The sequence below is a fragment of the Amphimedon queenslandica genome, unplaced genomic scaffold (assembly GCF_000090795.2).
Source record: "Amphimedon queenslandica unplaced genomic scaffold, v1.1 AMPQUscaffold_13346, whole genome shotgun sequence".
NCBI lineage: Eukaryota > Metazoa > Porifera > Demospongiae > Haplosclerida > Niphatidae > Amphimedon > Amphimedon queenslandica.
This window is the reverse complement of record NW_003546418.1, coordinates 160,882-186,825: the sequence shown is the minus strand read 5'-3', so window position 1 is coordinate 186,825 and position 25,944 is coordinate 160,882. Positions and strand designations below refer to the sequence as shown.

The 25,944-nt window shown below is 32.9% G+C and overlaps 3 protein-coding genes and 3 long non-coding RNA genes across 17 annotated transcripts; 1 reads left to right on the top strand and 5 right to left on the bottom strand.

Moving 5' to 3' along the window:
* Positions 1-386: 386 nt before the first annotated feature.
* On the bottom strand, positions 387-1,360 carry LOC109582898 (uncharacterized). Its single transcript, XM_019997962.1, has 4 exons — positions 1,341-1,360; positions 1,240-1,290; positions 576-1,190; positions 387-526 (listed from the first exon to the last, which is right to left on the bottom strand). The coding sequence occupies exons 2-4, from the start codon at positions 1,256-1,258 to the stop codon at positions 387-389; spliced, it is 774 nt and encodes a 257-aa protein (XP_019853521.1). The 5' UTR covers positions 1,259-1,290; positions 1,341-1,360.
* A 6,650-nt stretch (positions 1,361-8,010) lies between these two features.
* On the bottom strand, positions 8,011-12,259 carry LOC109582909 (uncharacterized). Of its 12 annotated transcripts, none has more exons than XR_002185278.1 (11): positions 12,228-12,259; positions 12,092-12,144; positions 11,919-12,027; positions 11,451-11,533; positions 11,113-11,222; positions 9,874-9,976; positions 9,162-9,370; positions 9,030-9,120; positions 8,787-8,984; positions 8,562-8,729; positions 8,011-8,304 (listed from the first exon to the last, which is right to left on the bottom strand). It is a non-coding gene; the product is annotated as an uncharacterized LOC109582909 (long non-coding RNA). The 12 variants fall into 12 exon arrangements; XR_002185281.1 differs by having other exon boundaries at positions 12,216-12,241; XR_002185277.1 differs by having other exon boundaries at positions 11,919-12,040; positions 12,216-12,237.
* A 1,592-nt stretch (positions 12,260-13,851) lies between these two features.
* Positions 13,852-14,163, bottom strand: LOC109582903 (uncharacterized). Its single transcript, XR_002185267.1, has 2 exons — positions 13,960-14,163; positions 13,852-13,905 (listed from the first exon to the last, which is right to left on the bottom strand). It is a non-coding gene; the product is annotated as an uncharacterized LOC109582903 (long non-coding RNA).
* Positions 14,164-17,175: 3,012 nt separating this feature from the next.
* LOC100633304 (origin recognition complex subunit 1-like) lies at positions 17,176-22,826 on the bottom strand. Its single transcript, XM_019997967.1, has 9 exons — positions 22,632-22,826; positions 21,633-21,749; positions 20,869-21,008; positions 20,404-20,486; positions 19,295-19,353; positions 19,141-19,239; positions 18,996-19,089; positions 18,232-18,308; positions 17,176-17,700 (listed from the first exon to the last, which is right to left on the bottom strand). Exons 1-6 carry the CDS (start codon positions 22,791-22,793, stop codon positions 19,213-19,215), a joined length of 588 nt encoding a protein of 195 aa, XP_019853526.1. The 5' UTR covers positions 22,794-22,826; the 3' UTR covers positions 17,176-17,700; positions 18,232-18,308; positions 18,996-19,089; positions 19,141-19,212.
* On the bottom strand, positions 17,392-19,071 carry LOC109580129 (ubiquitin-conjugating enzyme E2Q-like protein 1). Its single transcript, XM_019997961.1, has 4 exons — positions 18,996-19,071; positions 18,232-18,308; positions 17,561-17,700; positions 17,392-17,440 (listed from the first exon to the last, which is right to left on the bottom strand). The coding sequence occupies exons 1-4, from the start codon at positions 19,069-19,071 to the stop codon at positions 17,392-17,394; spliced, it is 342 nt and encodes a 113-aa protein (XP_019853520.1).
* Positions 22,827-22,830: 4 nt separating the features above from the next.
* LOC109582907 (uncharacterized) lies at positions 22,831-24,391 on the top strand. The gene is made up of 2 exons (XR_002185272.1): positions 22,831-22,928; positions 24,122-24,391. It is a non-coding gene; the product is annotated as an uncharacterized LOC109582907 (long non-coding RNA).
* Positions 24,392-25,944: the final 1,553 nt, after the last annotated feature.

Here is a 25,944-nt window from a genome sequence, read left to right as displayed (position 1 = left end):
TATAGTTTCAGGCTCTTCCACACCCTCTATTGGTACAGCATAATATAGTTTTTCAGATACAGCATCAGGTGAACCATGTACTGTTATGAGAATTAATGGAGGAAGAATAATACTGTTACCAAAGTTTTCTACAAAACAACGTTTTAACTGAAAGTATAATAATAAAATACTAGTGAATCAAATTTACATACTTTGGGTGTTTTATGAGGCTTAATATGCCATCCTTTTATTTGCTCCTTTTGTTCAGCATTGAGCTTCAATTCAATATATTCATCTTTAAAATTAAAGTAAAAATACTGGTCTTCTTTTCCCCAATCAGGATGCTCTTCTCCCTTATACTATGATGAAAAGGTTACAATAGATCATACCAGTTAACAAAATTTTATCTAAATAATGTCACGTCTTACCTTAAGAAGGGCATTTAAATTTTTGACAGCAAAAAATCTGAAAATATCTTTATCTTTTTCTTCTTTTTTAAAAAGCAATCCTACAAAAGCTACAAACTCTTCTAAATGAGTTGTTTGAGCTTTAAATGAATTATAATTAATTATTAACAAATAGTATTTTAAACTTACTTGAGCGCTCCTCAACACCAATTGATTTTTTAGTAGAAGGTGATTGTCCATTTTCAGTTGATTTGTCATCTCTTCTTTTCTTTTCAGACTCCTCTCCTTCACTTTGTTGTGCATCAGGTCTATTAGTGCACATGGCATGACCTTTTTGCTTTTGTTTGCTTCCTTTATCGTCTTCAGGCACTTCTTTTAATCCCAAAATACATATAAAACAATTTGCATCAAAATTGAAAGACCCATACCAACTGTCAGATTGAAATTTCCCTTCTTTTTTAAATGAAAACTGATAAGGAGAACAGCTATTTATAGATGCAGTGGCAAATTTAAGGTAACGTGTCATAGTTGGATCAATGCAATGCTGCAGCTCGAGTCTCATTGGTATAGGAATCGAGGTAGATACAGCATACACTGTACTAACAAGAATTGTATTTTCTGGAAATGCAAACTTTCCACCTGCAAGTGGAGTCACATGTACTGCTAGGTGAGCTCCCATTGATGACAAATATTTCTTAGGAAAGTTAATCCTTATTCCATATTCTTCCCAATTTATCAATTGACGATCAACAGGAAATACTATATCCTTTATTCCACATACATCTTTTAGATCATGCATTTTATCTATAACATGTACAATGTTCATTATTATAATCATTAGCAGCTTCCTTACCTGAATGCTTGTTGTGCATTTGGTAAATAACATCATTACTTTCAGTACTTTCTAATAAAAAGACAATCAGCTCTTGCTAATAAAGAAAAGAAAACACTCACCTAATTGGTGTAATATAGAGGTAGCAATATCTGTTAGTGTACGATGTTGTTGGTTTTTTAATACATGACATACATCAATAAGATACTGCTCTGGATTATCAGAGGATTCCAACTGTTGTTCAATGATGTTTATAAGGTTGGCAGCTTTAGTATAATTATCAACTGCTGCTACAAGCATCTCTCGTCTAAACAGTTTTGGTACTAATTTTGCAGCATGAAGCTCGTTTGTTATTCTAAAAAGTTTCTCACAAATACTATTTGCAAGTTTACTAGAATGAGTTCTTAATATAGCTTTCAAATCAACTAAAGTAGATAATGAAGTGGCATGTACTATGCATGTCTGTATATTTACCTGATGCAATACTAGTAGATTTCTTTACAGAAACTGATGACAATATCACTGGTGTACAAGTTGGAGTATCATCTTTTTAATAGGAAGTAAATAATGATTAAACTTCAAACTATATTTACCTGATGTAGTGTCACTAATTGTTGTTTCCATATTATCATCATCTTCTTCAGTAAACAATTTCATTTGATGTTCAATATCTTTAGCTAGTTCATTCTCTTTACATTGTTTCAGAGCATTAATGACATCTCTCCATGATGCTGTAGGATTAACTTGTAACCATCCCTTATGTAAAGCCTCCATCCTGAGGTAAGAGCTTCCTTTCCCTTTAATTATATCAACATCAAGTTGTGTTATCCCACCAGGAAGACAAAGAGCAAATAGTTCCCAATCAACAAGTGGCTCTAAATGTTTTGCAAATAAAATACAAGATGGTTGATCATCAATCATAGGACCAGGATTAAGTTCAACATCTCCTGATAAGAGGAGGAGCATACGTAGACAAACAATCAAATAGAGATCATTGTAAATCAGGTTAGAACTGCTGCCTCTAGGTAAGACTGCTGACTGGAGGTAATTTGTATCAGTAACAGTAACACCAGTAGTACACTGTACTTGGTAGCAGTTACCTAATAATAAAATACCAGTAAATATACAAGTACAAAGTTGCAATTGTTGTTTACCTGTTGGAGGAATCATCAAGATGTGTCTCAATAAAGAGAGAGAGAGAAAGACGAGGAGGAGGAAAGCATTAATAAGAGACAGAGCTGCTGGCAGTTTAGATGTCTTCTCTCCTAATCTAGTACTGCCTGACTTGCTGTCTACTGCAGCTTTGAATGAGTGAGAGTGGTGGCCATTAGCTGGTCTACTGGAGGCAGCTTGACAGTAGTTCCACAGTCCAATACTTGCTCTCCATTGAGAGACATCAACCATTGTCACTTACTTTATGCACTGAACGGTAAATTACAAAGTTTACAAACTGAGCTAAGAATGTGGGAGTATTTGTGTGCTCCTAGCTGACTCCACATCATTCTTTTGTCATAACATAGTGTACCAGTGAGTGATCACGAATAAAGTCATATCACACATATCGTAGTAGTTCTTGTTTGTATAACTTACCGTTATACATACCATTATATATACTTACTTATTTCCTGTTCAAAGGAACGACCACTGCAATAATTCAAATTCAGTGTACCAAGTCCAAATATCTCTTCAATGTTATATACTGTGCTGTGGTTATAACTTGTACTAATACATTTATTAGGCCAAGAGTTACTTTTACAGAATTATAGGAATAGTAACTAACATGATGAACTCCTTCCAACTATGGTTAACTGTTATTGTTACTAAAGATGCATCATCATAGTAAATGGGTGCAGTCAACAAGTTGTATCAGCAACAAATAACAATTATTAATTTATAAATATACAATAATAATAAACATTATGGTATACTATTCTAGTTACTGTTTTGTAACATGATTGTGTTCCCATTCTCTTCTCTCTATTAACTCTCTCTTTATCTCTGACTCAAAATTATCTCTCTGTTACCATGACAACATATGTGAATGGACTGGAGGAGATGAAGTACTGTATAGCGGAAAATTTTGAAGTGAATAAAATTTGGGAAATTGCTAAATTTTGGTGATTGGCAGGTTTTAATTTGGCAAATTTTTTGGCCACATTCCATTGAGCATGTGCATAATGGCTAAAAATAATGGATTTTAATTTTGGTGATGGCTATCAAAACGCCAAATTTAATTTCCCCCAAAATTTCCAACTATACAATACTAGAAAATGAAAGAAATAAAAAGTAAATTTTATATAATAGTATCATCATTTCATGTACATACCATACCATACATGTCCATGTATATACAGTTACATGTATCTATTTCCTTGTATCTACTTTCTCCCTCTCTCTCCCTTTCATTCATTTAACCTCCACCCTCTCTCTCCCATCTCACCTATTATCAATTCCATTATACAACTACCAATAGATTTTTTCATTATTCATTATCTACATCAATACATAATGATTAGTAGGCGACAATAATGAGGAGATTGAGTTTATCACTGGTGCTGTAGTATTAACACCAGAAGTATCAGTTAATGACGATGACAATAATGACGGTGTGATTAATGAGGTTGAGGTTGTATTTCTTTGATTTAATGTTATGTACTATGCAGTCACCCTGAGTGAGAGAGAGAGAGAGAGAGAGAGAGAGAGAGAGAGTGAGTAATAAATGTGTAACTAGGGAAGCATATAAGGTTGAATGTGCATGCTAAGTATGTTTTTATAGCACATTCCTGCTGTATTAAGTGAATTTATGTGGGAATTCTTTCTAATAGAAATAACTGCTGTACCTTGTTTCTTAGATATTTATAGGCCATTAAATATTTCAATAGCTTTAGATCTGTCAGTACAATTAATGGCCCAACAGTCCAACATAAGATCGTATATCTCCTAATATAATAAATAGATACAGGCCCACTCATTATACATACTGATGATACATAATGACTGTATTGTAATATAACATTAAAGAATGAACCAGTAGTAGGAGTGAAGTCAATAGTAATAGTAATATAGTATAACCTCCTCCTATTGTGGACACTCTAAAATAAGGACACCTGTATAATCAGGACAGGTACATGTGGTATCAGTCCCAATACCATATAAATGTCTATTAACAAGAACATAAAGGGTTACTTGGTATTAATGAACCTCTGAAATAAGGACAGGCTCATAATCAGGAGCTAGGGTATTATTGGGTCCCAAGGTGTCCAGAATAGATATATATAACACCATATGAATACCTTAATCCTCCATACAATATACATGTACTGTAGCATCCTCTTATTACACTAGTTGACAAGCATAGTCCCTACCTTAAGTATATCCCCTTCCTTTATTAATGTCATCATTAATTACTAGTATATAGTCTGGCCCAGTCCAGACTAAAGTACATTAAATAATGTAATTTTTATTAATAATGAGAAAAGTGCAATACTGTATAGTGCTTGAGAAGCAATACTTTGCCAGTTTTAATGGATTAGCATACAACCATGAAATTAAAGCTCTTCCTAATATTCATGCAATTGGATACTCTATTTAGATGTTACATGTACAATGTACTGCACATGCACGTGTACATATTTTGTATTATCATTATTACTATAAAATAATGGAATAATAATGGAATAATGGAGACTTCTTGTTGGGTAATTTTTTCATTTTCACAGCAGGGCAATTTTTTCTATTTTTGATGATGTTTTTTTACAGTAAAGTAATGCTCAGTATTTATTTATTTCTTATTTTTATTATAAATCATTCATTGTTGTATTGTATATTATGTTGTATTGTTTATGAGCATTAATAGTTTGTGTACTTGTTTCTGCTCCACTTTTTATTGAAATGAGATTTCTTTTACATGCCATAGCTTTTATACATTAACTTTTATTGAATGTGTTTATATGCATTGATATTACTTATTATTAGTATTTTAGTACCTGTGCTTTTTTAAATTTATTATTATAATTACCGTGTCTATTGCTAAAACTAATAGTAGTATAATGTATTTGCTGCTTTATATAATTTTTTATGCTGTTAATAAAAATTTTTAATGTTTCTTTAAAAATGTCCATCATTTTAAGAACATTGCTCCAGTCAACATCAGCTTATTACAATTTACACTGTTAGAGTTACAAGTTGAATGACACTATCTAGTAGTGCATACTTATAACATTATTATTTTTGATAATTGTAAACGTCCATAGTTTTATTTCAATAATCACTCTGAATTATAATAATAATAATAATAATAATAATAATGATAATAATAATAATAATAATAATAATAATAATAATAATAATAATAATAATAATATAGTTTTCTTCATTTAAGTTTACTTCCATAGGGAAAAAATTAAAATGAATGCGTGTGCATTATAATAATATAATACAAGATGATATTTCCAAAATGAAAATATGTGTGTGCATTATAACAATAATAATATTTCCAAAATGAAAATGGGTATAAGAAATAATAATAATAAAATAATAATAATATATAAACAACAATAATACAATGAGAGAGAAAGAAGAAAAGAAATGAGTACGAAATATTTAGAACAGAGGACAAAATATTTTGGAATGGAATTGACAATTGATAAGTAAATAGAAGTGGTATAGTCATAGTTAACAAAAAGAGAGGCAGCTCTAACAATAGAGAATGTACTGCATTGGCTGTCGTGACTCTGCAAATTATTCAGCCTCCTCTTCCACTGAATGCTATCATAAAAATATCATGAGATAATTTTTAATTTAAACAATAGTAGTTATTAATTAACATCAACATAATGCACACACTAGTACTGTGAAGTACAAATTGTAACAGTATCAACAATATGCCGACACCTGTAGAATTTTATTTCAATTACATTTTGTGGTAGAGTAGATGTATCATATCCCGACTCATTCTGCTTGATTCCATTAAGAATATCATGAGGTAATGGTTTATAAGTGTCTACTACTAATCGTTTAACTTCAGTTCCACACTTTGCAAAAAATACTTTAGGAAGTTTTGGTTTGAAATGATCAAAATTTCCTTTATGAAATGCAAGAAATATGAAGTAATCTGCAGTATCACCAAAAAGACCACTTGATATGTTTCCAACCATCGCTACTACTATTACTATAGTAGTAGGATTGAAGTGAATAGTAATAGTAAAGGCTGGTTCACAATATTACGCTAGTCCTGACGTTACGTTGACGCTGGAATCAAATCTGGATCGATTCCAGCGGAAAGCATGCATCAAAAGGTCAAATCGCCCACACTTTTGATTAAAAATTGATGTTACGTTGGCCTAGTGTCATAATTGTGAACCAGGCCTAATACAGTATAACCTACTCCTATTGTGGACACTCTAAAATAAGGACACCTCTGTAATCAAATTAGGTAGTATCAGTCCCAATACAATAGTTATGTGCATTAATGAACCTCTGAAATAAGGACAGGTTCATAATCAGGAAGGTATTATTCGGTCCCAAGGTGTCTGGAATGGACAGGTATACTACCATATTAATACCTTTATCCTCCAACAATGCACTGTAGTATCCTCTTACTACACTAGTGCACAAGTATAGTCAGGACTACCTCCCCTAGCTCCCTTTCGTAATATCATCATTATAATTACTAGTACATATAATGTACTCTATATAATGTACTCTAGATTATCATTAGTCTTTTACTTGTGGTGTTCCTTGAGGTCTTCTCAATACATTATCAGTCTGTACATATTTAATCACTTCTTCATTGCTCATTCCATAGTAAGGTTGAATACCATATGAGAATATCTCTTACAGTACTACACTACATTGTATAGGACCATACGTCACTGATGTCTATTGTGAATTTACACAACATAATAGCTTCAGGAGGCATCAACCTAATGGGTAGCAACTCTGACTTACCTAGCCTGCAGTGGTAATAATACTGTACTCAACAATATGTATCAGAAAAGGGATGGGTGACAAAATTCACAAAACCATAGGCTATACCGGTATATACATGTATATCTAGCCTTGGGAAATTTTCACATTTGTAGCGCTTTTTTAAGATGGCTGTAACTTTAAAAATTGAAGTCGGAATCAGCTCAAACTTTCTACATAGCATAAGGACATCAATATGTGGCAGATAATGTAATAAAAATTTTGAATAATTTCCGAACCATTTTTTAATTTGGTAATTCTTACAAACTCATAAACTTGTAAAATTGAAATCGGAATCAGCTCAGATATGTACATGTATGTATCAAAAAACGTAATAAAAATTTGAGGTGATTTCATAGCTAACTTTTCAAAAAAACCTTGGGTATTTTAATTTTGTCTATTTCTGAAAAAGACTATAATTTAAAAAATTGAAATCAAAATTGGCTCAAACTTTCTACACAGCATGAGGACATCAACATGTAGCAGAAGATGAAATTAAAATCAGGGTGAATTTGGAGCCACTTTTTAGAAAAACTATGGCTGTAGCCTTGAAAAATCGGCAATTAAAAAAGGCGATGACTTTAAAAATTAAATTTGGAATCAGCTAAAACTCTCTACACAGCATAAGAACAAATTAGAACATAAATATGTATTAGAAAATGATATTAAAATTGGGGGAGAAAAAATTTTCTACTATTCAAATTCGACTCAAAGGACAGGCAATTTGTACAGGCAATTTTTGAACAACTTTAAAAATTAATTGTAATATACATGTACATGTACATGTACAGTAGGATGACTATTACTGTTAATACTCACTCCTCCTCTTCAAAGTCTCTCTCCTTCTCCTCTCTCTTCCCCTCACGTGAGGTCCCTCATCTATCCTGTCTCCTTGATGACTGCCCCAGAGAAGAACGAGATCTCCTACATGGGAGAGTCCTCCTACAATGACGAGGTTATCATCATGGTGACCGTGAGCAAGGACTGTGTCTATAGGGGAACGAGACCTTCTCCTGGTAGGACTGGTTGGTCTCCTAGTAGAGAGAGGGGATCATCCCTTCTCCTTCTTGAAACTGATCTGCTCCTCCTACAAGTACATTTAGTCTGGCCCAGTCCAGACTAAAGTACATTAAATAAAGTTATTTTAATTAATAATGAGAAAAGTGCAATACTGTATAGTGCTTGAGAACCAAAACTTAGCCAGTTTTCATGGATTAGCATGCAACCATGAAATTAAAGCTCTTCAAAATATTCATTCAATTGGATACTCTATTTACATATTACATGTACAATGTACTGCACATGTACATGTACATATTTTGTATTATCATTATTACTAGTATAGCATTATTTGTATAATTATCATTATACATTACTTCTTCTTAGTTGAGTTTGATCTCTTATTCTCCATTGATCTACTCCTCCTCCTCCTACCAGGGGAGGTCCTATCATAATCTCTCCTCCCTCCTCCTCTCTCTCCTTCAAGTAGAATGAGATCATCTTGATTGGGGAATGGGGAACGTTCCTGTGGTCACTATCACCTCCTACACGTAGGTGATATCCCTGGTGATGGCCATCTATGAAATACAATGCACATGTACTTTCAATCTCCTTGGTGGCTTCAATCATGGAAAGTGAGATATTTGTCACAGGAAACAAAAACGCCTTCTCCTCTCAGGCGAGCATGATGGCTGCTATGGTGACCATCTCTATGATGACCGCTTGTTTGACAAAGACAAGACTTTTCTCTTGGGACACCTAATTCTGTGCCAGATATATATTTTCCACAGATACAAAATCTACATTTACATAAAAGCAATGGCAGTGTAAGATACCAAATTTACCCAGCGGTTCTGCACTCTCTTTCAACCCTTCCTCTGCCACACTTCGAAATGTAGCATTACTTGTAATAGTTCTGACTGGTCTAGCCATAATCTATAAGAAAACATGAAAAAGTGTAATGTTTGTTTAGTGACCTCCAAGGAATGATGAGAAATCGGTGGAGTCATTTAGCAGTGAGGAGTGGCCATTCTGAGAGGACTCGTTCTTATCTCTTTTAGTTGAGTGAGTCTTATGACAGTCAGTATCTTCCTCAATGGATCTTCTGTGATGATTCTTGTGTTTGTGTTTTTAAGTTTTTTGTGTTTGTGCTTCTTTTTTGGAATCAATAACGTCTAAAGAAATACTAGGATAGAAAAATAACATTAAAAATAATAATAACGACTAATTATGCATGTGCTAATGATATACATGTACTGTAACTCTACAAGTGTACATGACTACATGTAAATGTACAGGGTACAATGTAGGATAATGAGGATAAATACACATGTATATGTACATGTACTGGGATAGGATTACTATTAAAATATACTATTACCTAATTACATCTACAATGTACATGTAATACATGTAAAGGGTAGGATAATATTTAAAATAATAGTACTACTACTAATAATAATGCTGATACTACACACGTACAATGTACAAATATTGATGTTAATTTGGCAAATCCCTTTAGGCTAATACATGTATTTTCAAAAGGAGCTCACTTTACTTCATCAACTCTTCTAGCTACATGCACATGTACGAGACCAACATGTACAATACCACACCCACAAACAATACAATTAAATGTACCAACAATTATAAAACATTACCGTCATTATTCATAATCAATGTCCTTACTTTGTCTCATTCTCTATATCATTTGATAGTCCATTATTCTTCTCTTTGTCCTCTTCAAAGTTGAGTATAATTATCCTGTTGATTACAGCAAGAGTACACACTCCTAAAGTATTGATAATAGTTAATTAGTGGGAGCTAGTTTCCTGATTCATTACAACTAAATCATACCAGTATATTTTTTCTGATACAAATACATGTACTTATGTTGTACAGAAAGTTTGAGCTGATTCTGATCATATTTGGTTTTTCATCAATTTTAAATTCTTAATAAATTAGGCCAAAGCCTCTGTACTACCGTATAACGCTTTAATTTGGTGGAGTTTTATTTTGGCAATTGGCAGTTTAGAAGCAGAATCACCAATATTAAAACTGCTGATCATTAATGCGCATGCTCAGTAATGCATGTGTACATAAAAATCGCCAAATTAAAAACCACAAATTACAATTTTACAGCAAAAGCGCCACCAAAATAAAGTGTTATACGGTATATAGTATAGGGTTGTTGGCCTAACATTGCCAAAATGGGTAGGAGATACTTTTTATAATTTTTCTTGATACATACAAGTATATGTATATACATGTACATGTACATGTACATGTCCTTATTCTGCGCATCAAGTTTGAGTTGATTCAAAACAAAATAGGGATTTCTTATGAATTTTTATAGTTGCTCCAAATGCAATGTACAGTATTGCAGTGCTTACATGTATCAGCTCATAAAGCATGTTATTTAACTATTAATTTGCTTTGTGAATCAAGCATGATGAATTATTATACAGATTATGTTGTTCAGACAAAATTGGTTAAGCGATGTAGAGTTTGATTGAACAATTGAACAAAATGGTCAAAAACTGTCCAATGTCTGACTGTTATTTCAGGCTCACTTTATCAAAATTGATACTGAAAAAGTTGGCAGAGTTTGATTTTGGAGATTGGCATATTAATAATGAAATTGCCTAAATTAAATTTTGTCAATTTTGCTGTATTCCAATGCTACATGGCTGCAAAATTACTATCAATGTGCATAATAAAATTTGGGGGTGATTTTGGAACAAAAACATGCATGCTTGGCCACATATGGTAGGTTGCTTTTCCCTCCAAAACTTGGTACTTTAAAAATTAGTAGCAACAATTAGAATCAGCTACAACTTTTTACACAGCATAAGGACATTACATGCATTTTAATATTAATTAGTAAGCGTGTCTGTCTATACTCACATCTCGTTCTTTCTCACATACTTCTTGACTTGATCTTGATGTATCTCAATTTTACTACATTACTGAACACTCCCTCACCAGTGTACAATACACCATGTGCCATCTGTCCAACTGTTCACCAATACACACTACTAGTGGAGAGGAAGACAAAAATACTACAAAATTAAGAAATACATGTACATGTACATCTGTGTAAAATAAATAATAACAAGCTTGAGGCTACTCTTAATAATAGAGTTGAGACTGTTACTGATTGGCAGAAGTTGCTAAATATGATACATGCATATACCTATACATTATCACTACCAAATACAATGAAAATACATTGTGTATATGTATATGTAGGTTAATAAACTAACTGTAATATCCTTCAGCATTGTCAGTAAATAATTACTCTTTGATTTCTCTCCAATACCATCAGCAAACAGTGCCTTACGGGACTCTGTAGGAATAAACATGTACATGCATGCATGTACATGTACAAACACCATAAATGGTGGAATGGAAGAGAGGGAACTTTACAAATTGCATGAAGTCAGAATCACCTCAAACTTAATTTCTACATACATGTAGCATAAGGACATAAATATGTAACAAAAAAGTAATAAAAATTTGAGGTGATTTTGGGGCCATTTTTTGGAAAAAACATGGGTACATTATAATTACAAGGTATTTTTTTAATGGCTAAACATAAAAATGGCCATAACTTCTAGACGGAGTCAGTTCAATTTATTTATTTGTTCACAAAACACTTGATAAGTATCATTAATAAAAAATAACCTTTACAAATAAATATTACGCAATCATTAGTGGGTATGGTTTCTCACTTGAAGTGGGTGCCAGGAACACTCCCACCCGTTCACACAAGGAGTGGCAGTTGATATCAAGTCATGTGACCTATCACGTGATCCTCCCTGTACTGACATGATCCAATACCTATAGAATGAGACTATCATAGATTTAGATCTATGCTCAAATTCAATATGCCTTTATCAGTTACCATGCCACATTGCCAATTGATTCAATACGAGTATATAAGGTACTGATAAGTACCTAAAAGATCAATAACTGATTGAAGAGTATAAAAAACTAGCAAAAATTATGCTGCCTCAATCTAAACTGACCTCGATCTAAACAGTGATTAGGAGGTGTAGCTAATTAGGTTTGTAGGTGGAGCTTATGGTTCAGGAGCCACGCCTTCTTTGCAACAGCGCTTGTACCGGCTTTGCTTGTACCCCTGGCTTGTACTTTTGACTGTATCTTTTCATTTCTTTATCTTACAAAAGTTGATCATTTATACTGATAGAGGTAAGCATATCATAGTTCATTTTAATTATACTTTACTTATAATTACAAGATGATTGATGTTTCTCAATGGAGAGGAAGTATTGGACTATGGAACTACTGTCAAGCCAGTAGACCAGCAAATGGCCGCCACTCTCACTCATTCAAAGCTGCAGTAGACAGCAAGTCAGGCAGTACTAGATCTACATCAGGAGAGAAGACATCTAAACTGCCAGCAGCTCTGTCTCTTATTGTTTCTCTTCTTTTATCTTTATTAAAATGCATGCATGAAGCTCAATTTTATTCCGCCTTCAACTGGTAAACAAACTAACAGTATAATACATAATATTATCATACAATGTATTTACAATAGGTATAATTACTGCTACTGTTATGATCCACTGCCTCCAGTCATTAGTCTTGTTTATAGCTACTATTGGCAGTAGCTCTGATGTGATTTACTATTTGGTTTTACTTCTCCTCCTCTTATCAGGAGATGTTGAACTCAATCCTGGTCCTATGATTGATGATCAACCTGATATTTTCCTATTACTTCAATGGCTTGAACCACTTGTTGACTGGCAACCATTTGGTCTTCTCTTACCTGGAATAAAACAACAAGATATTACAACGATTGAAGACTTTTCAATAAATGCTGAACAAAGTAAAGGAGCCCTCTTTTCTAAATGGCTTAAGAAGAATCCTACAGCAACATGGAGAGATGTACTCAATGCATTAACTAAAAGAGAAGAGATCAATTTATTGCAAACTATTAATGATCAGTTACAAGTACATCAATGTACAGGAGGTATGATCATGCATTTATATCTATTATAATTAAAAATACATAATAGGTAATACTGATGCTCCTACTAGTACTGTACCAGTACCTACTGTATCGTCCTCAGCTTCTGTAATTATTAATGAATCTGTTACTAGTACTACATCAGGTAAACATGCACTTAATACAACAATTATTAACTGATACACTATACTGTAGGTAACGGACGAAAAGATATACTACAGAGTCATTCATATAAATTAGTTCATGCTATTAGTGTGAATCTATGCAATGTAACTGATGCACTGTATGCTAAAGAACTGATACCACAACAAACTAAAGACGAGGTGCATGTATTAGGATTAACAAATAATGAGAAATCTAGTAAACTTGTGAATGTCATTGAGCAACAGTTGGAATCCTCTCTTAATCCAGAGCAGTATCTTATTGATATATGCCATGTATTAATAAACCAAAAACATCGCTCACTAACAGATATTGCTACCTCTATATTACACCAGTTAGGTGAGTATGTGTGTGTGTGTGTAAATTATTAGTGATCTCAATACATTAGGTCGGTCTATACCTGATAATGTCATTTCACATACTGTACTACCATCACCAGTTGATGATTTATTCAATACACCAGTTACTAATATGAGAGGTAATAAATTATTTGCTGCAAATACATGTACATGTATCTTGATCAATAGGTCAGTCTGATGTAGTTAAACTCATTAGTTCAATACCTGATGATGTACAAGGATATGCTGACAATATGAGACAACACTACAAACACCAACCTATTGTTGCTACAGACTGGCCACCAAGAATTGGAAAAGATTTTTTTGGAAGACTTGCACTTGTAGAAAAACAAGATTACAGCACACAAGCAGGATCAGCTTGGCATCTACTTAGAGGAAAAGTTGATGAAACAGTTAAACTAACTGAAAACAAAGAGATAAGTGTTGAAGATGTCCTCCAACCCACAGATAGTTCTCTGTCTCTCAGAGTAGTAATAGACGGTCCTCCTGGTATTGGCAAGACAACACTCTGTCGTAAACTGTTAAATATGTGGTCTAATGGACCACTTGTACATCAACAGTATGACTTGGTACTTTACTGTCCTTTAAGGAATAGCAAGATAGCTACAGCTACTACACTAGCTGACCTGTTTGAGTATAGACGTTATGAAGTTCTCAAGGTAGCTGAATGGTTTGAGAAGGGAAATGGAGAAGGATTACTGATAATCTTTGATGGTTGGGATGAACTAAGTGAACAGCTCAGACAGTCTTCTTTAGTTGTTAGCATCATTTATAGAAAACAGTTAGACCAATGTTCCGTAATTACTACCTCTCGTAGCTATGCCTCCTCTTTACTTTTGAAAATGGATACTCTCAGTAGACATGTTCAGGTCATTGGGTTTTTTGAGAAAGAAATATCAACAGTAATTATACAAACACTTCAAAAAGATACAAAACTAGCACAAGAACTCATGAATAAGGTAAGAGAAGATGATGACAAATACAAAGTATTCACAACTACTCAAAGCAGTAAGGACTCACAACTAGCAGTGAAACTTATTAATGATCTTAAAGTACGAAATGATGTCCAATCATTGTGTTATGTACCACTAGTCTGTTCCATGGTCATCTTAGTTTATTGTAAGGAAGGAGGACACTTACTAACAACACTCACTCAACTGTATGAGAACTTTATCCTACAAACTATCAGAAGACATATTAATAGACGTGGTATTGACCCACATACTTTAGGTAGTCTTTCTTCATTACCATCACAATTAGCTAAACCTTTACAAGAGATATGTCAATTAGCTTATACTAACCTAGCTAATACTAGTATGACATTTTCATTACATCAATTACAGTCACTGAGTGAGGCAGTCAAAGAAGACTATCTTGGTTTAATCACAGAGTTTGTAGAATATGATGAGAAGAAGTATCAGTTCCTTCACTTGAGTATACAGGAATTTCTAGCTGCATGGTGGATAGCTAAGCATGAGAAGAAGACAGAGGAAGTGTTTATGGATCACTTTGATGATGATCACTTTCGAATGTGTCTAAGGTTTGTGGCAGGTCTAACTCACCTTGAACATGAGAGCTATCAACAGTATTTTAATATACAACATCTTGACTTACAGTGCGAGAAGAAACCATTGTTTAAGACTTTTCATCTCTGTTACTTTTATCAGAATCCTGAAATTAGAGTAGCAAAAGATGATCAAACTTGTTCTTGTTATCTTCCCAGACTTTCCCCGATTCTTTTTCAACTCCTGTATGAATCACAAAACACAACTTTATGTCAAGTATTAGCACAATCCATCAATAACCACTCGCTGTGTCTTTTTAAAGTAGTGCATTTTTCATCGTTTTTTGACTGGTTGTGTTTTAGCTATTTTATCAACAATTCCAACACAACATGGAGTCACTTGCACTTCCCGGAACTTTTACTTCAGCTGCTTCAGCTTCAGCCATCTGCAGTCTTCTCTACTCTAGTCTACAATTTGCTACAAACCCAGTTTAAGAGATTAGAGGCAAACTTTTTTGTAGACATTGATAAAGCAATGCATAACATATTACAACCATCACTTCTATACAATATTCAGGAGTGCTACTGTGAATTAAAACCAGGTAAATATGTTCCTTGTCTTGTATTGTTACAGTTCCTCGATCTTCCTCAATTGAAGATACTGCACTTAATAATGAGTTGTCCTACAGCCATAGATCTATCAACAGCAGGCAATACTAACTACATGTGCACTAAACTTGAGAAATGTATACAAATGAATTCATCACTACAAGAAATGAAGATTGAATTTATGAGAATAACAAGTACAAGTACCATTATCAGTGTCATTAAAGGAGTAACAAAAAATGAAACAATAACATCACTAACGCTAAATGTAACTCTAAATATCGTTCCAAAATTATTACTAAATGCTTTAGACATATTTTGTCATCCTCATCCTCTACTCAATGGAGTAATAGAGCAGTTACTAAAGGACAACAACACATTACAAGCTCTTTCACTGAACATACCTGATGAACTCCTACCATCATCACTGAATATAGTAGAGGTGAACACACCACTGACTGCTTTAAAAATAGGAGAAAGATGGTTGAGTAGTAAACTGATGACATCACTCCTTCCATGTATCAAAGGGTTACAGTGTCTGACACTGCCTAAACCATACCCACCAAATATTTTATTTCTCTCTCATCCCAGTCTACATGCACTCACTTTATCACTAAACACAGCTGAGAGTGCTAGTGAACTATTTATTATTCTACAAACCAATACTACACTTAAAGCTCTGAGTGTGGAGATAAAGGAGGATAGTGTATATACCAACAATATGGGTATTAATTTACAGGACATGTTAACACAAAACAAAACACTAAAATACCTTCAGATTAAAGGCTTCAAAAAATTAAATAAAATTCTTATCAATAGTATTTACATTCCCAGTTCATTCATGTCCTTCCTAACAACTGGTGTCAGACACAACACCAGTCTACAGCAGTTGAGTGTATCCATTCCACTGAATGAAGAGATACAAACATTCACCAATGTTATTTCTCAAAAGAACAATCTTAAAGAACTTAAAATGATCTTCACACTAGATCCATTGTACAGTAACTGTAGTGAGGAAGAGAAGAAAGAAATGAAGACTTCATTGTTTTATGAACACTTACTACCTGCTGTTACTAACATGCTACAGACACATACAAATATCAGGTTACTGAAGATAGAGTCATTAGAGTGTCAAGAAATTAATCAAAAGTTATCTCAACCTAACTTGATAGAACTAGTGCAAAATTTATATGAAACTATCTTTGTCCATCCATCACTTGAATATATTGGGATTAATGCTGAAGACACATTTCTTTTTAAGGATCAAATGAAGATTTTAATTGATAAACACAGAAAAGAGCAGCCACACAAACCACTACCTGTGGTGAATTTAAAGAAAAGACATGTAACTGAATGCATAATTATTTAATATAATTGCAACAAAAATAATAAACACAAAATACATTACACTAAAAACTAATTACAGAGTGTTAGCGAGTTTATTATTAACTTGTAAAATTAATTAATTACTATTAGTACATTCAATTGATTGAAAGATAGCAAGTGTTCATAGGCCTAAGTGTGGAAACAAAGGAAGGTACATGCATAAGCATAGCTGAGACATTGGAAATTTTAAAATTCTATGAATATAAATGAAGCCACCAGCCTAGCTTCCCATGAAAGGAGTAACTATGAAGTATAAAAGTATATAACACAATAAAAATAAAAACAATGAAAAAAGACACATGTAGCTTCAACAATAGTTAAAAACGCAACATTAAATTAAAATTTATGAAAAAATAATTATACTATTTGTTCCAGCCATATCTATGAACCATTCTTTCAAAAGCTTGTCTGGCTTCACTCTCAGAATAGTCCCCACTAGATGAGAGATCAAGACGAGCATTTGAATCCGACATGATTTCAGCTCTAACTTGAGCTAATATACTCTGAAACAAAAAAGGAAAATGTTCAAATTGTCAAGGTTGGGAAAATGTGTTTATTAATACTAACAAGTATAATAAAGAGAAATATTGAGTTAAAGCTCCATGGAAGTATCGAAATTCATATGTCTGTCCATATTTTGTCAGTATGTTATACATGTACATTTAATTACATGTATGACATCAAAATTTACATGTACATGTCACTTTATTCTTCACAGCACTGTATAATTGGCAAACATAATACTGTACAAGATGATTTATTGACAAGAAATTAATATTGGTGATTGGCAGCTTTATGAAGAAATCACCAATGTAAAATCAGCCATTTTGTTTCAATCTGAGCATGCTCAGTGGCACATGGCACAAAATCGACAATATAAAATTCACCAATTAACTTTCTACAGGCTAATTCGCTTAACAAATTTGGCTTAACACATTACAGCATAAAAAGAAGGTACATGTAGTAGTAATTATTAAACAAAAAGAAGCTACATTACAGTGTATATGTACAACAATAATGAGTAATACATGTACCTCTATATCATTAGATGGAGACCAACCTGACCTTGTTAACATCTGCATACATATACTACCACCAATAGTAACATGACCTGTAATAGGTTATAAAGAAGTAATACATGTAATGTAGATGCATATACATTACATGTACATGCATAAAATACTACATATACATGTGTACATGTACATGTATATCATAATTACCATTTCATTACTACATGTACATGTAAATGTATATCAGTGATATTTTCTTCAAATTTTAAAGCAACTTAAAAGGAAACTTAATCCTTAATCTTGATTAGAATCAGCTAAAACTGAAAGAATATGTAAAAAACCAAAAAGTGATATCTCTTACACGTACATGTATATGTTTTTTTTGTGAAGAAATTGGCACACCATCTACATGTGTGTACATCTACTACACCACATGAAATATATAGTATGTACATGTACATAACCAATAATAAGTACATTTGTACATGTATAAGTACATGCATACTGTATTACTATACTACCATATACACTGTAGCAAGAAAGTTTCATGGCAAAAAACTTTCATGATTTGGTGGCTCACAGTTTATTCGTGGTTTTTGTTTTCGTGGATCATCAGTGCAGCTTCCACGCCTTTCATTAACCTGCAAATATTTCGTGGTTTTTAATTTCGTGGTGTCATTCCAAACCACAAAAACCATGAAAGTTTTTGGCCATGAAACTTTCCAGCTACATTGTATATGGTACTTTACTATGACACATACATGTAATTATTACTACAATCTCACCAGTAAGAAACTGAAACCTGGGTCTTAGTACTCGTACAAAAGGTGGATTCATTGGATAATCCTTTGGAAACTTCATCTCAATATCAATTACAGGCTGCAATGTACCAAAATGACAAAATTGACAAATGATTGTACTATAACTGACTTTTCTATTTCTTCTTTTAGCATATGCCTCTAAATCTTGGTATAGTAGTGATTTTGTATCAAAGTCTGATAATTACACATCCCAAACAAATAAATTGTCCTAAAATAATATATTGCAGGAATATTATTATTATCACTGGTTCATGATAACGTACTCCTCTAGGACAGCCTGAGATACCAAACTTTCCATCTGACTTATTCATGTTCTTTAGATCTAAAAATCATGCCGATAGAATGAAGAATTAAAATACTAATATACATATATGTTCATGTACATGTACATGTATGTGTCAATGTACATGTATACAGATAAAATTGGGCAAACAACCAAAGGCTATTAATACAGCCTTTGGCCTTCAGCCAAATTTTTTTCCAAAAATGGTTAGTAAAGTATCAAAAACTTTTCTGATACATATACATGTCCTTATGTTACTTTTCAAATTTGAGTTGATTCTGATCCAGTTCGGATTTTTTAATAAATTTTAAAAGTTGCTCAAAAATCAGGCCAATGAACAAAGGCTATTGGCCTGATTTCGTCAAAAATGGCTAGGAGAGAATTCTCCATTTTCATTATTTTTTTCCGATACACATACATATACATGTTCTGATGTTATTTTTCAAATTTGATTTGATTGTAATCAAGTTCAGATTTTTAATAAATTTTTTAAGTTGCTCATAAATTGACCAAACTAAGGCTGTACATGCACATGTAATGTAGCCTTTGGTATTCAGCCAAATTTCATCAAAAATTGGTAGAAGAGAATTCTCCATTTATATATTTCTGTCTGATATATACACACGTCCGTGTATCAACTTGAGCTGATTCCAATCAAATTTGATTTTTATAAATTTTCAAAGTTGCCCGGAATGCCATGTGCTGTATTGTAGTGATTTTAGCTCATGAAGCTTATACTGTCTAGCTCACTTAGCATGTTTTGTGGGAACCCTAAGTATCAGTACTGCACTCCTGTTAGACAATAAACTAAAATTTGTTTTTATCAATAATATCAAGAGCAACAAAGCTACACATATAACTGAGTTATGACTCAATAAATGGTCTAGAGCATTAAAAGTACATCTTAATACAAGCAAGAGTACATGATGGGGCAACCCCCAATCAAGTACTCTTGATACAAGTACATTTACAAAATGTGCATGTACATGTAGATGTACATTTGTATCACCATATGTGTACATACACTGTACATTGTAGCATGTATTACTTACACACATATTGTCATACATGTACATGTAGATTAATAACCTGCTAGTAATCTGTGTACAGCTCCTGGACTACCATCCCCAGTGAAAAAGTCATCAGCTGATACTTCCTGTTCATCTTCATTCCTATAGACAGGAGAAAATAATTATAGCTTTAAATCTCAGTTAAAAGGTAGAGTACATGCAAATTTAACAAGAAATCCAATTACATAAACTGTACTAGTTATACATGCACATTTACAGTGTACGTGTAGACTTAATGGTACTCTAGACTAGAGGAAAGAAAAGGCGCTGACACCCTCAAAGAAATAATCTGCAAACACAGGGGTGGGTGTAGCCTCACCCTCAATGTGTTTGTGTAGAAATTTTACCTGAATTCCAAAATTGGATTTTTATGATTTTAAAAGTTGCTCATAAATTAGACAAGTATTACATGCATATACAATGTACATGTACATTAATACACTCTTACTCCCGCCTCATACAATCCCCTTTCTCTATCTCTTACTGTTCCTTCTCTTTCACATCATCATCATCATCATTATAATCATCATCATCTAGTCCGTAATAATCATATCCTTCATCATCCTCTCCATCTTCCTCCTCCTCCTCCTCCTCCCCTCCACTGTCACTGGTGGCTGATGCTGACTACAATTTGGTAAAAGAATTAAAAACAATAATTACCACAATTTAATTTTTCCTAGTGGAAATTTTGAAATATACAATAAGTACATGTACATGTGTGTACATGTACATGTATCGTATTTCCTTAAATAAAAGACCGGGCGTCTATTTCCTAAAATGGTATTTGGACCTTGAAAAAATTTTAAAAACTTACATGTAGGACCAGAACGGGATTTGAACCAGTGATCTTAAGCATTTGACTTCAGGAACTTAAGGCAGTATCCACAAGGCTACTGAGTTACATAAAGGCTGGATCTGCGTATTTATCGTTGAATTCTATTGCTACCCTGGTCTTTATTTGCATCCGGCTTTTATTTAAAGAAATACGGTACATCTAGCTAAAGGTGTGACTTGATGAGAATGTACATGTGCATGTACTAAAAGTAAACAATAACAAAAAATAGAAAATTTTCTCTCCTTGTCTTACCCTATTATGTACAGTACATGTACCAGGCACTTCAAATCTTAATGCACATGAACACATTTAAGTACACAACTGTGTATTGTGAATCACTCATACAGTAATTTTTATTTTCATGGTAAAAAATTTTAAAATAAAATACACAATAGTTTAAGACTGGTACTCACTGTTGTCATGCATTCCTTGATTTTCTCTAATACTTGAGTCAGTGTCTTATTGAATGTGAAGTAATCAATATGAGGACTGAAACGCTGAGCAGTGCTAGTATCATCACTCCATACAGTCTGAAATTAGAATAAAATACATTGTGTAAAAAGCAATGTCTAGTTCCTCACTACATTTAAAATTCACAAATTCCAAATTATCATGTACATTAATTTTGTAGCAAGCACAGTATTCACAGTCATAGGCTATACTTGAAACATACATGTGTAGAAAAAATACAGTACATGTACATGTATGTCAAAGTACTTCATACAGACACAGGGTTTCCCACAAAGCAGGCTAAATAAATGAAACAAGACTATTAAGCACCACAATAGTCCATGGCTTTTGGAGCAACTAAAATTCATAAAAAATCTAAACTTAACTGGAATCAGCTCAAACTTCATATACAGCATTAGAAGATGTATGTGTATAAGAAAAAATACAAAAATAAAAAATTTTCTCCTAGCCATTTTTGACTAAATCTAGCCAAAAAACAAAGGCTATAGCTTTTATTAGTTGGCCCAAATTTGAGCAACTTAAAAAATTTATAAAAAATTCAAATTTGATTGGAATCAGCTCAAATTCAATACACATCATAAGGACATGTATATGTATTAGGAAAGATTATAAAAATGAAGAACTCTCTCCTTGTAATTTTCGTCAAAATACCCTGTACAACAGTACAGGGTCTTTGGTATAATTTTGAACATGCAATCCACTGTCAAGAAGCTGCATGAGCACAATGTCAAAATTCTATGGGAAACCCTGTGCAGACACCTCGTATATGTACATGTACATGTACAATGTAGCTTTACTCAATTTTGTAACACCTATAACATAACATCCAACTGTAATTGAAACATATAACTAAGCATATAACACATAAATACATTATCATAAACATATAACTAAAGCTTTATATATCAGCTTTATCAATGCCTAGGGTAGCACAGTCTTACCCAATTATCTTCTTTTCCTTCTGGATCTATTATATAGAAGTCTCCTGCCGGGGTTTGAACATTAAGTCTTTTAGTATTTGTGTCATAGTCTGCATTGCTTCCTTCCATATTACCTTCCAGCCACTTTCTTGCTGTTTGCTCCAGTAAAGACCCAGTCGCCATCTTTGTTTAACTTTTGGGTGGAGTCGGTTTTAAAGGGTTAAAATTTTCAGAAAATGGCGTCTTTTTCTGATGTTCTTATGTTTGTCATTTCGTTGCTGGTGGCGATTGGATTGGTATTTCTTTTTGTGCTGTTTTGTAAGTTTACTATGAAGTATAATGATAATAAACAGACATGTACATGTACCCTAATCTAGCAGTATTTAAAGATTGATTAAAGTTTACAACCAAATGATCTCCTTGTAATGTGTTTATCACAAACCATAATTACTGTTGATTTTAATTCAAATCCCTAAGCCATAATGGGAGTTTAGTGGGGGATTAGTATTTTGTTTCTAATACACTAAATTAAGGGTAAACTGTGATGGAAAATATATAATCAATTTTCATCACTAATTCTGATATGAATTGGATGGATTTTAAAAGTTGCTTCAAAATCAGACCAAAATGCATATAGGGTCATTGGCCAAATTTTGCCAAAATTTTAAAAGAAGAGAATTCTTGATTTTTATATTTTCTGAATGCATACATGTATATGGTGTACTTACATGTATGCTGTGTAGAAACTTTGACCTGATTTTGATCAAAATTATATATTTTATGAATTGTTAAAGTTGCTCGAAAATCAGGCCAAAGTCCCTGTACTTTTGTTGTTCAGAGTCTTTAGCCAAATTTTGCCAAAAATGAAATGAATTGATTTTTTATTTTTATATTTTTCCTGATACATTATACATATACATCTACATGTACTTATGTTGTCTAGAAACTTTAAGCTGATTCCGATCAAAATTAAATTATTTATGAATTTTTTGAAGGTGCTCCAAAGTCAGGTCAAAGTCCCTGTACTATATAGTATAGGGTCATTGGCCAAATTTTGCCAAAAATTAAAAGAAGCGATTTCTTAATTTTTATATTTTTTCTTGATGCATAATATGTGTATTTATGTGTATAGAAAATTTGAGCTGATTCCGATTAAGATTAGATTTTTTAGAAATTTTTTGAAGTTGGTCCAAAATCAGGCCAAAGTTCTTGTAATATCCTTGACCAATACCGTATTCCATATACCTTATGCTGTAGCTATAATTTTTTGTCGCACAATATTTTATACAGCAATACTGTAAAATCTTGGATGTACATGTATGGTGTACAATTTACATATACAATGTACATATACATGTAAATGCATGCACTTGTATTCACAAGTTAGCATGTGCTAATATAAATGAAGACCTACTTCTTCTTTAAATGCTTAATTTTTACAGTTTGGTTTGCAGTCATACATTTATTACATTTATTAGTACAACTATTAATGATCCTCATTTTATTGTTAGGTTGGGGTGTAGCATGGAAGTTACTATTATCACACTTTGGGCTCATGCGAGCACTAGTGGACTCTAATGAAAAACCATCCACCACTCAAACCCGTCACACAAGAACTCGCCAAACTAAAAGTGACTTTTATATTAACAGTAACACTAGATCACTTCATAATAGATAATGATTACATATTTGAAATTGGATTCTATATTAAGCACACATGTATTTTTTATCATTTTAAGATTGATATTTGTGGAATAGATGCCAGCTATTTTAATGATTAATGTATCAAACCATGAGAGGATCTTATTCTTATAATCTTATGGTTTTTACTATGAAAGAGAAAGAGAGAGAGTGGGATAGTGAATGTTATTACAGTCTGGAGTTACTCTACAACATTTCGGCTTTACATAATAGTAAGGAGTGTGGCGTTGTGGAACAAAAATTGCTTTTCTAAAGCTGATATAGAAAGATATACAATTACGTAAAACCTTTTTATAACATTTGAGATCTCAGAATCAAGTCCACTCAAAAAGGTGAGATATTAAACATAAGATCAGAAAATGTGCCACATTCACTTGTTTATTATCTCATTTTGATGGCAGACAAAAAAGGTCAGATACCAGGAAATACTAGAACAAGTTGGAGGAGAAATTGAAGCCAATGGCTTACATTTGGTCACTGATGCTATTGCTGAGAAAGATAAATTTCGATGTATTGTAATAAAATCTATTGTTGACAGGGAAAATGAAGGCAAAGACAAAAATTGGCAACTTTTTGAAGTTGTCTCGTGTGCAAGATTTGTCCTGTAGTGCTTGAAAGATCATCCTGACCCATTAAAAACAACTAGTATAGGTATAATGTATGTACATGTATCTCATACATGTAAGTGAATGCAAGAGGGTCACCTGAAGAGTACAATTGCAAAGTTGAAATTAAAAAAAAATAATTATGATGATTCGCCAACCAATATGTGGTTTAAACATTAAATAGATTATTTGGCCTACACTGATTGGATGCACACTTAGTGTAGTCCATTACTTAGGTAGATACTTGTGGTATGAGCTTAAAAAGAAAGAGGTGGATTGATAACACTATAGCTATACAAACTATTCACTCCCATTTTACTACTCTTTTCTGGGAAATGTGTACATAACTGTAAACAGGTATATCACATTTCCTCCCCTTTCTATCCCTACAGCAGTACAGCTCTGTTAACTGTCAGGGTTCATTAATAAGTATAATACAGTATTACCAATTTACCACTATTGTCTAGGTGTTATTAGAAATGTACTATTAGGCATTAAAGGTAAGTGCTGGAGAGATGGAAACAGAGAAATGGAAAGAAACAATAGAGAGGAGAATACATGCACTAATGAATAAAGGTCTTATAAATTCAGCAAGAGGATGAGGTGATAAAATGTGATATGGGTATGATAGACCTATTACAAAACAAACCTTACTATGCAATGTACACTATAGCAGTATGATGTATATAGTGCTTCATATGACCTTGTCCAATAGATGAGCTTTTGAACAATATTTGGCCACTTATGAATAATATAATATGTACCACAGAAAATACAGTCAACGGTATATGTAATAGAATGTATATTGTATGCCTATACTAACACAATAACTATATACATGTGAATACTGTATAATATTTGAATATCAAGGAGCCAATGAAAGCATGGGGCCCTAAAATATCTTAATAAGCAAAGATGCATGCATGTACATGTACATGTATGTGTGTACATTATACCATCATCCACAATATTAAATATACTAGGATATATATACAATGTATGTGATAAGAATAAGCCCAGCCTCCAGT